This window comes from Tetrao urogallus (assembly GCF_951394365.1).
Source record: "Tetrao urogallus genome assembly, chromosome: 11".
Lineage (NCBI taxonomy): Eukaryota > Metazoa > Chordata > Aves > Galliformes > Phasianidae > Tetrao > Tetrao urogallus.
In genome coordinates, this window is record NC_136824.1 from 19,239,517 (window position 1) to 19,252,694 (window position 13,178).

The 13,178-nt window shown below is 59.0% G+C and overlaps 3 protein-coding genes across 5 annotated transcripts in view; 1 reads left to right on the forward strand and 2 right to left on the reverse strand.

The window, feature by feature from the left end:
* Nucleotides 1-787: 787 nt before the first annotated feature.
* Nucleotides 788-1,979, forward strand: SNX22 (sorting nexin 22; the record flags this gene model as incomplete). Its single annotated transcript, XM_079540953.1, has 6 exons — nucleotides 788-856; nucleotides 1,162-1,245; nucleotides 1,348-1,452; nucleotides 1,524-1,618; nucleotides 1,695-1,768; nucleotides 1,865-1,979. The coding sequence occupies 6 exons, from the start codon at nucleotides 788-790 to the stop codon at nucleotides 1,966-1,968; spliced, it is 531 nt and encodes a 176-aa protein (XP_079397079.1). The 3' UTR covers nucleotides 1,969-1,979.
* Nucleotides 1,980-2,582: 603 nt separating this feature from the next.
* Nucleotides 2,583-3,680, reverse strand: PPIB (peptidylprolyl isomerase B; the record flags this gene model as incomplete). The annotated part of the gene is made up of 5 exons (XM_079540908.1): nucleotides 2,583-2,705; nucleotides 2,780-2,964; nucleotides 3,123-3,216; nucleotides 3,292-3,405; nucleotides 3,525-3,680. The coding sequence occupies 5 exons, from the start codon at nucleotides 3,678-3,680 to the stop codon at nucleotides 2,583-2,585; spliced, it is 672 nt and encodes a 223-aa protein (XP_079397034.1).
* A 4,602-nt stretch (nucleotides 3,681-8,282) lies between these two features.
* Nucleotides 8,283-13,178, reverse strand: part of CSNK1G1 (casein kinase 1 gamma 1) — a gene marked incomplete at both ends in the record, with an annotated part of 45,286 nt that continues 40,390 nt past the window's right edge. For 2 of the 3 annotated variants that reach the window (XM_079540847.1, XM_079540846.1), the window contains one exon: nucleotides 8,283-8,337. In XM_079540847.1, coding sequence (XP_079396973.1) covers nucleotides 8,283-8,337 — 55 coding nt within the window. Of the gene's footprint in view, nucleotides 8,338-11,175; nucleotides 11,200-13,178 lie in introns of all 3 variants that reach the window. The other variant, XM_079540845.1, reaches the window with a different exon arrangement.

Here is a 13,178-nt window from a genome sequence, read left to right on the forward strand (position 1 = left end):
CGTGAACGAACCCTAGTTAAACACTTGAGCGCTGGTAGAGGTTTAACCCCCAAACGAGCAGCTTACAAGCCAGTAACTCTTCTAACTGTATATTTTTCATTTAGCAACATATATTTTCTTACTGAAGAGAAATGAGTTTCCTGCTTTCCAGCCAGCCCTGAGTAGGTGAAGAGCAAAGGGGGTTAACGACACTATAATGTATATTTTTCAGGCTGGGTTTTAAGGCTCTTACGACTATCTTACTCCTGCAGTGCCATTACGACTATGTAATAAAACTTGTATCAGGGCAGCCAGGCGTGTAGTGTTGGGGGAGAGGGCAGGGAGGGGCCGGGGCTGCTGGGAAGAGGCTGCAGGGATGCGAGGGAGGTGGTGCTGCCTCCGGCTTTGTGCTTTGTGACCATGGGCCCCGTGACCTTGGCACAACCCAGCCACCTGTCCCGGCTGTTGATTAAGCCCTGACTCTCACCAGGGCCCGGCTGCTGTTTTTAGGCTCTGAGCTCAGCCCGGGGCTGGAGCTGCTCTGCAGGAGGCTGCGATGCTCCCCCGTCTCTGTGATAACAGGCTGCCTCAGCGCTGGCTCTGGGGCTGCAGCAGCGCTGATCAAAACTGATACTGAGTCTTACAGGCGACGGAAAGAAAAGGGAAAAGCGTGCTTGTGCTGACTTCCCACTTTCCTTTCCTCTTATCCCTGTGCTACCTTCGGGCTGCAGAGCACCAAGGCTCTCCCAGTCCCCAGCAGCTGGGGCAGGACTGGGTGGCCATCCGGTGCTGGCAGCGGTGGCGGGCGATGATCGTCGTCTCCATCCCTGCGGCGGAGCCAGAGGTGACGGCGCGCAGCCCTGAGAAGGCACACACGGTGAGGGGCGTTGGGGGGGGTCCCTGTCTGCCCTGGGGTGGTGCCTGTCCCCAAGGGTCTCCACCTATTCCTGGGGACAGCAGTCCCTTTTTGCCCCGTGTGGTGGTCGTGGTGGTCCCACATTCTCCAGGGGCTTTGCTGACCCTGATGAAGGGGCGGGGGGGGGGCGGGGGGAGGGGGGAGGGGCAACGTGTTGGTCCCTGCAACCCCCTGTCTCCCGCCCTGCCCTGGGGGCCCCTGCATGCCCATGGGGCAGTTTGGGGCTCCTGCCCCGGGAGGATGAGGGTGAGGATGAGGAGGTGCAGGTGTTCCTGGTGGAGGTGCTGTGCAATGGCCGGCGGCACACGGTGGCGAAGCGTTACAGCGAGTTCCAGGCGCTGCACAAGCGGGTGAGGACCTGGTGCCAGCAGGGGGAGGGGTCTGCAGCCAGGGACCTTCCCTGGGGACCCACAGTGGCAGCCAAGGCACCCACACCCCCTGCTCTGCCCCAGATCAAGAAGAGCTGCAAGGTGCCCGACTTCCCCCCGCGGCGAGTCCCCAACTGGGTGCCCAAGGTGCTGGAGCAGCGCCGGCAGGGCCTGGAGCTCTACATCCAGGTGAGACACAGGGGGCTGGCGGTGGCATCTGTGCCCCAGCTGTGCCCACACCCCACCCGTCCCAACTCCAGGGCGTCCTGTGCCACAATGAGGAACTGCCCCAGGATGTGCTGGACTTCCTGAAGGTGCGGCGCTGCCAGCAGGAGCCCAAGGGCTGCAGCCCTGTGTGAGTCTGCAGGGTTCCCCAGGGGTTGGGAGCCAAACAGGGGCTGCTGGGCACTGACATCCCTCTCCTGCCATAGTGTCAGCCACTTGCCCCCCCAGCGGCCCGTCCTTGGCTTCCACACTGACCCCTACACATGGCCACCAGCCATGGGTAAGGAGCGGGATGTGAGTGGCCCTGCAGTCCCCCTGTGCATTGCCCTCTGAGCTGCTGGGCTTCACAAAGCTGCACTCGCGCCTCTCCCTGCAGATGTGCTCCCAAACACCGTGCTGAGCGGGGTGCTGCATGGCTTCTATACCCCAGGGCACTGCCCACCCTGCACAGCTGTGCCCCAGGGGCAACTGGGCTCCTGAGCAGCCCCACCACCTCCAGCAGTGGTGTCACACCAAGGATCCTGGCAGTAAAACCTTCCACGGGAGGGGGCAAAGCCCTGCTGGGAGCTGCGGTGGCATTCTCTAACACCACATGCCTTGGTTTGGAGAGCTGGAGCTCTGCCAGCCACCGCCCTGCAATGGCATTACTGTAGGAGTCCCTGCAGGCAGAACCCTAACTGGAAAAAAAACCCTCGGTGTTTGGGCTTTGGAACAATAAACCACTGTGGCTGTGCTGCCCAAAGCTGGCTCTGTGTTTCTGCCAAGAAAACGTAGGGCTAGCATGGAGGCTGATCTGAGACAGGGGCGAGGAGGGCTGACCCCTCAAAAGAGCAGAGCACAGGCAAGTTTATAAAAAACACATTGGTCACATTTATTGGTGCATGTGCTTCTTACAAAAGTGTTGGACAGTGGAGCAGGGCTCCATCTTACCCCAGGGAGGTGGCAGGGGCTGGGAATGGGGCCTCAGTAACCACACCCCGGAATGCCACTGGGGATGGTGGGGAATGCACATGGGGCAGAAGGGCAGCCTGCAGCCCGTGGAGGCCGGTCTCTGCGGCACGGGGCCCCCTGCAGCTCCAGCCCGCTGGGACGGGTCACTCCTTGGCGATGGCGAAGGGCTTCTCCACCTCGATGGTGCCACAGTCAGCAATGGTGACATCCTTCAGGGGTTTGTCCCGGCTGTCTGTCTTAGTGTTCTCCACCTTCCTCACCACATCCTGGGGAAAGCAGCCGTGTGACAGGGACAACAGTGGCCGCATGCAGCTCCACCCCTGGTTTCCCACGCCCTTACCATGCCCTCCAGCACTTTGCCAAACACCACGTGTTTGCCATCCAGCCACGGCGTCTTCACCGTGGTGATGAAGAACTGGGAGCCGTTGGTGTCCTTGCCGGCGTTGGCCATGCTCACCCAGCCGGGGCCGTAATGCTTCAGCTTGAAGTTCTCGTCAGGGAAGCGGTCCCCGTAGATGCTCTTCCCTGAAGGGAAAAGGAAAAGGAGGGAAGCGGGCTGCGCGGCGCTCCCGGGAATTCATCGGGGCCGGCGCTGGGGGGACCGGAGCCACGTGAGCAGCGCGGGGCTGCGGCGGCCGCGAGGGAGCCGGGCCGTGCGCCGGGAGCGCCGCGTGCTGCCGTACCTCCGGTGCCGTCCCCGCGGGTGAAATCCCCTCCCTGGATCATGAAGTCCTTGATGACGCGGTGGAACTTGCTGCCCTTGAAGCCGAACCCTTTCTGCAGAGAACCGGGCGGTCACCCGCACGGAGAGCTGCGGACCCGCGCGGCGGCCCGGCCCGGCCCGGCCCTCACCTCCCCGGTGGCCAAAGCCACGAAGTTCTCCACCGTTTTGGGCACCGTCTTGCCGAAGAGCCCGATGACGACGCGGCCCGCATCCTCCTCACCCACGCGGAGGTCGAAGAACACCTTGGGGGGGGGGAGGGCCGTCAGCCGGGGCTCACCCGTTCACAGAGGCCCGGCCTTCCCCCCCGGCTCGCCGGTTACCGAGGCCCGGCCCGGCCCGACCCCCGGCCGCCCGCACCGACCTTGGCCGTGACCTTGGGGCCCTTCTTGCGCTCGTCGGCCCTCGAGGCGGCGGGCAGCAGTAGCAGGAGCGCCGCGCCCAGCGCCGCCGCCGCCACCAAAGCCTTCATCCTCCGCCGCTCGCAGCCCGGCCGCAGCGCCCGCCGCGCCGCCTGCATCCGGCCCCTCCCCGCCGCCCCCCCCCCGGCAGAGGTGGTGCGATCCCGGCCCCTCCGCGCTCAACGCCCGGGCGCGACCAACGGCAGCGGGAGGCGGGGGGCGCTGCGGAGCCGTAGGGCGGCCGCCACGTCGCCTGGCGGAGGCGCAGCCAATAGGCAGCGGGCACGGGGCGCGGCGGCCGCGAGGCGGGGGGGCGGGCTCGGGGCAGCTACGGCCAATGGGAGCGGGCGGAAGCCGGGCGGGGGGCGGGCTCGGGGCGGGCACGGCCAATGGGAGCGGGCGGAAGTCGGGGTGGGATCCCCGGGTGGCCGGCGCCGTTCTGCTCTCGGCTGCCCTCGGCGCTCAGTGCGCGGAGCCGCGGCCCCGGAACGGCGTTACTTAGCGGGGTCGCGCTGCGTGCCCCGACCCGGGCGTTTGTCACCAGAAACAACGGCTGACGGAAACGCCTGGTGGCGGCCTGCTGCCCGGCTAGGGAAGGAAGCGTTGCAGTCCCAGCACGGCGGGATGGGAGGGCCTTCACAGCCGCATGGCTCCAGCCCTGCCGCGGGCTGCCCGGGCCCGCCCGTGTCCTGGTCGCCTCCAGGGATGGGGCACCCGCAGCTCTGGGCAGCAGTGCCAGCGCCTCACTGTGCTCTTCACATCTCACCTCAGTGTCCTCTGTTAGTTTAAAGCCGTTCCCGCTCGTCCCATCTGTTGCTGTCTGCCATGCGCACAAAGCCGCTCTCCCTCCTGTTTTGAGCTCCCCTCAAGTCCTGGAAGGCCGCACTGAGGTCTCCCCGCAGCCTTCTCTTGCCCAGGCTGAACACCCCCAGCTCCTCAGCCGTCTCCATAGCAGAGGTGCTGCAGCCCTGGCAGCATCTCCGTGCCTCCTCTGCCCCGCTCCAGCAGCTCCGCACCCTTCCTGCGCTGGGGGCCCCAGGCCTGGGCGCAGCACCGCAGCTGGGGCCTCACGAGGGCAGAGCAGAGGGGACGGTCCCCTCCCTGCCGCTGCCACCCCTCTGTTGGTGCGGCCCAGGATGCCGGTGGCTTTCCGGCCCCCAATGGACGCTGCTGCCTCATCTGTGGCTTTCATCCACCAGAGCCCCCGAGTCCTTCTCCGCAGCGCTGCTCTCGTGAGACCTTCTCCCATTTGTGCTCACAGCTGGGATTGCCACGACCCAAGTGTGGCACCCTGACTTGGCCTTGTTGAACCTCCCTGGGTTCACGTGGTCCCGCTCTGTGAGCCGGCCCAGCTCCCTTCCTCCTGTCGTATCCAGCGCAGCGCTTGGCTCAGTGCCATCCGCAAACTGATGAGGGTGCAGCCATCATCTGTGTCACTGATGAGGATGTACAAGAGTGCCAGTCCCAAGATGGATCCCTGTCTAAGGTGGGAAAGTAGGGGCACAGAGAGAAAAGAAATGGGTGCCACCACTGCTGTGGGACTGAGCTGCCCGTGGCTTTGAAGCACAAAGCATTAGGAAGGTCCAGTGAGAAGGGAGGGTTATCAAGAGAGCCCAAGAGAAGCAGAGGGAAAGGAAACATTATCTAAGCAAGCAGTGTTTTTGGTGAGGGGGAAATAAGCACATCTGTTCATGGAGAACAATGCAGCAGTGCAATGTTTTATTGAAAAAAAAACAAAAAAAGTCTCACTTGACGCCTCAGAAGACTGCATCGCACTGTTGGCAGGGCACTGCCCGGCACCCCCCGCCCGGCTCTCCCAGCAGGGCCGCAGCTCTCCCTGCTGGCTGCACTGCCTGCTGCCCGGCACGCAGCAGCTGGCTCGGCCCGGCTCAGCTCTCTTCACCTCCCATCTCTGGGATGGCGGATCTTCACGCACAGGACTTGCTGTTAACCTGCTTTCTTTCCTTTTTTTTTAAAAAACAAAACAAAACAAACCACCACCTTTGCCCTGTCGAAGAGTCCAACATACGATTATAGTGCAAGAGGGCTTGGTACAAGTGAGCATTACCAGCATGCCGTGGGGGGACCGTCCTCCCCTACAAACACATCATCATAGGATTAAAAGAACATCGTATCTCCAGAGATAAGCAGAGCGGGTCGTGGTGAAACAGCTTTCCAACCAACCCATTTAAAAACAAGGTCAGGAAAGTTTCTAAACAATCAAATACATTCACTTTAAAAACAAAACAAAAAAAAAAACCAGAAACAAAAAACCAAATAAGTAACAACAGGAAAAAAAAAAAAAACATTTAAGAACAGAAACTGTTGAGATGGCCCCTTCTCCCCCAGCCCTCCCTCACCCTGCAAACACTTACAGATGCTGCAACTACAAACTGCTCCTGGGGCGGACGCAGCAAGGAATGACCAAACACGGCAGGAGATGCAGAAGGAATCGAGTTCTGGTGACAGGCACTTAGTGGGGCTTGGGAGGGCAGCAACAGAAGTGTCTCGAGGCCCGGCTCCATCTGCAGCACGCATGGCTGCTCCTGGGGAGCACCTGTGCCCCTTTCCCCCCGCAAGATGCCAAACCATGGTTTCCTACAGCAGAGAGGGGAATGCCTGTGCCAGAGACACGGAACTGCAGGGAGGCAGCAGAGGTCGGAACGGGGAGGGTGGAACATGGCTGATCCCTGTCCTCCCTCCAGCAAGAGGGGAAGAGAGACAAAGTGCCTGTTCTGGCTCTTGCGTGCAGGTGATTGAAGGTCCATTCCTGCCCCAGCCTGCGATGTGCCCCGAGGAAAGCACTTTGCAGAGCGAGAATGAGGGTGTGTGCAGCTCCCAGAGGACGTGCAAGCAAAGAGTGAGCCAGGCTGCAGCGTGAGGGGCCGCTGAGGACAGGAGGAGCGGCCATGCTCAGAGCTGCGCTCCAGCAGGTAAGGCATCAAGAGGCAAAGATGGCTAAGGATGGCCCGGAGGGATCCTGGCACAGAAGCAATGCCTTCCTGTGCTGACCTCACACCTGCTTCGAGGAAGCACGAGGAGCAACGCCCGGCCCGGCTGCCGAGGAAGGGAGCTGCAGCTCCTGAGGTGCCACGCCACAAGCCCCAGCCCACAGCTCATCACTCACAACAGGCTGTGAGGTCTCGTCTCTCTCTCCTCCCTCTGTACTCCCCAGGGAGCACAAGCCCATGTTTACAGCTAGTGAAATCCCTCAAGCGAACAGCTGCAGTGCAGTCAGATGGCACACATGGAAACACAAAGCACGAGCATCTATTTATTCACAAACTCCCCCAAAACTGCCTGAGCTCTTCCACAGCCCTGCCATGTCCAGGAGCAGCCTCAGCCTCCTCCTGTTTGGGAAGCGTGGCAGCAGGACACAAGCCATCATGTCGCAGGTGCCCTGCTAGCCGCTAGCTGTGTGTTTGGCCTGCACGCGAACCGTGGCTCCCCGTGGGCTGGAAGCTCACAGGGAGGACGTCAAGGCTGTTTTAGTCAATGCCATCCGACCATCTGGAGATGAAATCAGTATTAAGGCAGTGAAGGATTGCCACTTTGCCTGGGAAGCTTTGCTCCTCACACTTCCCCAGGGAAGGTGCGTGTTCACAACCACCCTACCGGAAGGCTGGGGAGGGCCGCGTGCTTGCCTGGCCCCGCACTGAGATGCCTGCGGTCTGGGAAGCACCAGCTCCCAGTTATGTTAACCCTGATCTGCCTCTCTGCTGCCAACATGTCTGTGGGCTGCTTGGGTCAGGCATGGTGTAGGAAACCATGGTGGGGACATTCACTGGCAGCTGGAAAGGGTGATTGAAAATTCAAGTATGCTTTCCTCAGCGCACGGCACAGGGTGGGCTCCGGGAACCCCAAACTGGCACAAGGGTTGTGTGGATGTCATCAACATCCCCACTCGAGGGCACTCTCTGCACCCCAACGTTCCCAGCTGAATGTCTGTCTGCGCTTGCACCACTGGTCCACGCAGAAATCCACAGATACAATGTGCATCTGTAATGCTAAAAATAATAAAAAGTGCAACGACGTCAGTTTCTTTAAAACAATCCACATTGCTCTGTTACCGTCAGAGGAGGGAGGTGTCAAGGGGAGCCAGGAAACCTAACTGGAACAGTAGATTGCAAATTTCTCACAGCTTGCACATTACAGTGTAACTGTTCCCAAGGAGCCTAAAAGGGAACCTGTGTCGTACTGCTGCAGCAGTCAGGCCCTTCTCCCACGCAACTCTCGCGCCCCGACCACATCCTCCTGCCCTCTCGAGAGCCAATTGAGCCTACGGTGCTTCGTTTCTTAATTAAGGAGGGAGGAGGGCGGAGGAGCAGAGAGCGCAGGGGAGGGAGGGGGGTAAAGTGAGCAGGAACTAAGCACAGTCCTCAGGTTTGCATGAACGATGCCTTCGCCGTAAACAACGGGAAGGAGGGTCAGCCAGCCAGCCCCCCTCCCGGGGCGACCAAGACCTGAGCCAGCCACAGTCCTGGTCCCAAAAGGAGCATCAGGCTTGGAGTGAACGAGGGAGACCATTCAGCAGATCCACCCGAGAGTGGTTTGTTTTGGAACGTTTTCTTCTCTTTTTGGTTTAAAATGTCACTTGTTTGTGTTTTTTTTTTCTCTTCCTCCTATGCCTCCTCCTCCCCCTAAAGAGAAGCCCCTTCCAGTTAGCCAGGGCAGGAGCCGCAGGTGCACGTGGTGTTCCTGCAAGGCCCAGGAGGCACTGGTCACTTGTGACGCTGAGCCGTCTTCTTCCGTTTCCTCTTAAAGAAGCAGCAGCACCTGGAGCACAAAGAACAAGGCCAGTCAGCCCCGCGCAGCCCCACTGCCGTCCCCCCACATGCACCGGCTGCTCCGTGCGCCCGGCACCAGCCCGGGGACCTGCCCACAAGGTCGGCAGCGGCTGGCGCGTGGATGGCCGCCGTGCCCAGACCATGGGCCGGGGGTCGGGCGCTGCCAGCGGACGGCTGGGCATGGCCCTTCCCTCCTCTAGAGGCTCGACCAGCACAGGAACGCCAGGAGCCACGTGGGGAGCAATGGGACAAGGAGCCAGATGGCCAGACCTTGGGGGAGGTCCAGAGGGCACGAGGACAGCTCTGGCTGTGCTCCCCGGCTACAAGACACACGGGTTCAACACCGCCCACTAAAAAGACAGGTGCCAAAGAGATCTCGGATCAGGGACCAGGTTCCTTTACTGAACCTTTCACGATACCCAGAGCTTCCACCTTTGATAAAGTGTTACTTGGTGCAGAACACCTGCTTCTCCCCTCTGCTAAGGCGAGGGAGGTGCGCAGCGCCCAGGGATTAGGAGAAGCAAAAGGATGGAGAGTGGAGACTGAGGTGGAGGGAAGAACGCTCAGCACAGCTGAACCTCCAGCAGAGGTGGTTTCACTGGTGGCATCGCACCGAATCCAGGCTTCCTAGCCCTGCTGCCTTCCTACAGAGGGACTGGGCATTAGAGGTGCGTCTGCCTTCCCACCCTCAGCCTGTTCCTCACCAGGAACCCCTCTGCACAGAGGAAACGTGTTACTTCTGTGCAAGTTCTGCTCCTGAGCTACGGATCTTTCTGCCATTTACAGCCATCTCTGGAGAGACGTGGAAAGCCCACCTCTCCAGGCTGCAGAACAGGCGTGAAGCTAAGCAGCACAAGTATGCAAACACCATTTTTTCCTACAAGCTTCTTTAACCAATGGCTAGACCCAAATCCTTCGAAAACACTGTGACAGCACTTCCGCATTGCTTTCGGTGGGGTCCACCGCAGCTCCGAGATGTCAGCACTGTGCTCCTCTGGGGGAACAGATTCACGCTCTCCTTCACCCCAGGAGGAGCCTATCCCTTACCTCGGGGCGCAGAAGCCACGGTGGCCGACACCACCGCATAAGCCAGCACTGACTGTCTGCTGGGAGACTGCAGCCCTGTGACACACGGAGCTCAAAGCCACAGCGGCGGGAGGGCAACTGCCCATGGCACGCTCCTGCAGGGACGTGTTACCACGGGAAGTGCAATGTCACGATCTGGCTCTGGGTTCCTCTCAGGCGCTCATAGCAGGCCCAGTGTGGAGGCGAGCCGAGAAAAACCATGACACGCTTGTCCTTCCAGGAACACAGGCCCAGAGCAACCTGTCAGCTGGGAGCACTCCATCCCCAGGACCCCCTGTGACACTCACAGCATGCTCTGAAGCTTCCTGCACCCAGCACAGGCTCCTGCACGCTACCGGCACTCTCACCCCCTGCTCCAAGACTGGTGGTGCATTTTATTGCCCCAGTCCTTCTGCTGCCCTCTCTGGGTTTAACCTACAGCAGTATTTCCCTCCCGTGGCAGCCACCTTCCTTCATGACATGGGTGATGGTAAGTAAGGGAGGGGATGGTTATGGGGAGAGATGATGACAATGCACGAGTTATGATTTCACATGCAGATGGTGAAGAAGGAGAGAAGAGGGCTGAGAAGCGCTCATTTCCTTGGGCACTGTACAGAGGGAGCTGGCTGACTGGCTGTGGTCCCTTGAGACTCACGTCTTTTTAGGGTGTTACTCAGAGGTCCAGGGAAGGGTTCAGGAAAGGAAGTCCTGGCAGGTCAGACAGGCAGAGGCAGAACACCAAAACGAAAGGATAAGGCAGGCCGACAACTACAGAATGTGATCTCTGTGCATGCAGACAATGCCCAAGAGAACAGCCCCAGACTACGACATACAGAAAAGCCAGAGATGCCAGAGGTATCGGAGGCAATGCCTATGGAGAGCAGGGCAGAGGCGGGTCAGTCTCTCATCAAGCAAGGACATTCCTGACCCACAGAGGCATCATCTTGTTCTGCAAGGTTCCCACCCACCCCAGAGTGCCGCCTGGGCCTCAAGGAGATGCTGGAGGCACATCGCTGCCCCGGCCACAGAGGGGACGGGAGGGAGGGAGCGCATCACAGCCTCCTTGGGGCCAGGACTGCAGCTTCGGGAGCCTGATGAACGGTACGTACAAAGGAGCTGGGCCCAGAGTGATGCTGATCCCAAACCAGAGGGTTGGATGGGCTCTCCCCGAGAGCCAGCTCAGCTGCGGTGCTCCCCCAGTCCTCAGCCTGCTGCTGGGAAAGCGGCCATCTCCTGAAGACTGCGGCTCTGTCATTAGTGCCTTCACTAATGTCACTAATGAATGCCACTGCTTTATACCCCCTCTATCACTGCGGGCCCTGGCTGTGCTTCTCTGTAGGAACTCTCTCAGGAAGCAACTGCTCCCTCCCCTCCACACCAGAGCAGGGCTTTCCATTCATATCTGTGCGAGGAAGTCCTGCAAGATATTAGGCGAGCCTGCTCCCGAGTCTGCCCAGCTCCATTAGGCATCATCTGCTCACGGACACTACAGTTTGGTGGAGATGGGAAGCCGAATAGAAAAGGATGAGAATTTGTCTTTTGCACGGATCGGTTCAGCCATCCGTCTGATTGCTGGGCCTCACGCGGCCCTCAGACTCGGCCCGCACCCTCCCCAAGAAGCGCTCAGCAGGGTCCTAAACCCAAACTGCCCTGGGTTGGCATTGAGCTTGTGCCTGTTTATGGATTGGTTGGTTGGATTTTGCCAACCCCAGTCTAGTCTGGTCCGCTCCCCCTTGCATGTGGACTGGAGAGAGGGACTCACCACAAGTTGAGCATTTTCAGGCAGCTACAGAGAGTGTAGAGAAAAAACACAGAAAGGAAGAAAGAGCAATTAGTTCACAGAGGTGGGATGAAAGCATGTCACTGCAGCCATGCAAACATGCAGTGCAGACTGGCAGACACACACCATGCCTGCCCCCACCCGCCCCAGCCCTCATACCACCTCGCCACGGTGCCGCTGAGAATCACCAGTGTTCAGTGCCATGAGACCTCAGACAAACTCTGCACCTTCTCCCCACAGTCACAGGCCCTGGAAGGCCCTTTCTGGGGCCTGGGATCACACAGGAGCTCCAAGCCACCACACAGGAGACTGCTCTATCCCTTGCAGCTCCAACAGCAGAAGAACCAGCTCGTGGGCCTGTGGGTCTGTGAGCTGCTGTTCAGCGTGTCCTCAGGGGACCCCAAAGCAGGAGCATGTGCACAGCTCCTCTGCTGGCCAGAAGCTCCAGGGAAAGAACTTTCCACTGTTGCATCTCCCCTCAAAACACAGAGCTCCAAATTCAGCTGGTTCTAACCCTTTCTGGACTGCTACACAGCAAATCAATCTTTTGAGTCTAAAAATCCTTTGCTCTCCTCATAATTGAGGGAATTTATGATCACAGATGCAAGGAAAGATGAAGACAGCCCTCCTTGAAGCAAGAGGAATGAAACAAGGAGCTGGGGAGCTACAGCAAGAGCCCCCAGACCTGTTGGTGCAGAGCAGCCTCTGCTCTGCTTCACAGTGACCGCTGAAACCCTCCAAAACCAATTCTGAACCACGCAAACAGAGTCTGGGAGGGACAGAACAAATGACCAGGCACAGCTTGGGCAGCACGGCTCACGCAATGCTTCTTCTCACCTATCTTGATACTCCCCTATGTAAGAGCTGCTGGGTGGTCGTCTGCCCCAAAGCATGTACCTGGGAAGCCCCACTTCAGTCCTGACCAAGACACAGCCTGTGACACCGAACCTGTGGCCTCTGCAGGCCCCACTACCCAAATTTAAGAGGAATATTGCCCACTCTCCAAGTAGCACCTCAAGACCTGCCCTCCCCACCATGCTCTAGGAGAAGCCTGTGCCAAAATCATGGCTCACTCCTTTGGCTGGGAGGAGAAAGCACATCCACTGCTTGCTCAAATAGCTGCCAGGATCATGCACAGCTCCCACCAAGGAAGATCACAGAAGTGCTTTCTGAAGGACAGGCAGCAAAGGACCTTCAGCACAATAGTGACAAGGTGGAATGGTGACAAGAAGGCTCCAGCCTGATGGATAGTTTTCAGAGCCATTTCCATCCTTTCTCATACCTCCCTGTTTTCCTTCTTACCCTTCCATGAATCATTCCTAGCAGAGGGCTGAGCCAAGCCACACCAGCACCACCAAGACTGCCCAAGGCAGGCACTGGAGCAATGTCACAGCACTGACCAGTCTGGGGGCAGCTCCAGGCCCACTTCCCCTTGTATGGGGAAGTTGGGATTACCTGCTGGGGTCCTGCTCTAGTTCAGGGGCAGCAAGAAGGTCCCGTGCTGAGGGTCATGCAAAAGGTGACATGATGGTGCCAGGTGCAGCACGTGTGCAATGGAGGCCAAAATGGTCAAAGCAGCAACTATGTATCGCTTCTCACTCTTTGCCACACGCTACAGAGGAGAGGTCTGCTCAAAGCAAGCACAAGGCTCCCCATCAGCAGAAGGGCTGTTACTGGTTTCTCTCTCAGCACTGGACTGGGAGAATTCACAGAGAAAACCCCAAGTCCCTGAAAGGATTACTGTCATACCACTCTGGATACCTGGCATTACTTATTGCAGCCACAGATGAAGTGTGAACTCAGACCAACAATTTCTTCACTGAGTTGTGCTCAAGCTACTCCTACACTCAGCATGAGCATACAGAGCGTTCTCCCTTTGGAGGCTCCTGCAATCTATTCATGTTACTTTGGTACTTGTGCTACCATCTATTTTGCAACACATGCTCTGAGTAAGAGTTACGTTCTCCAGCCACAACAAGTTTAAA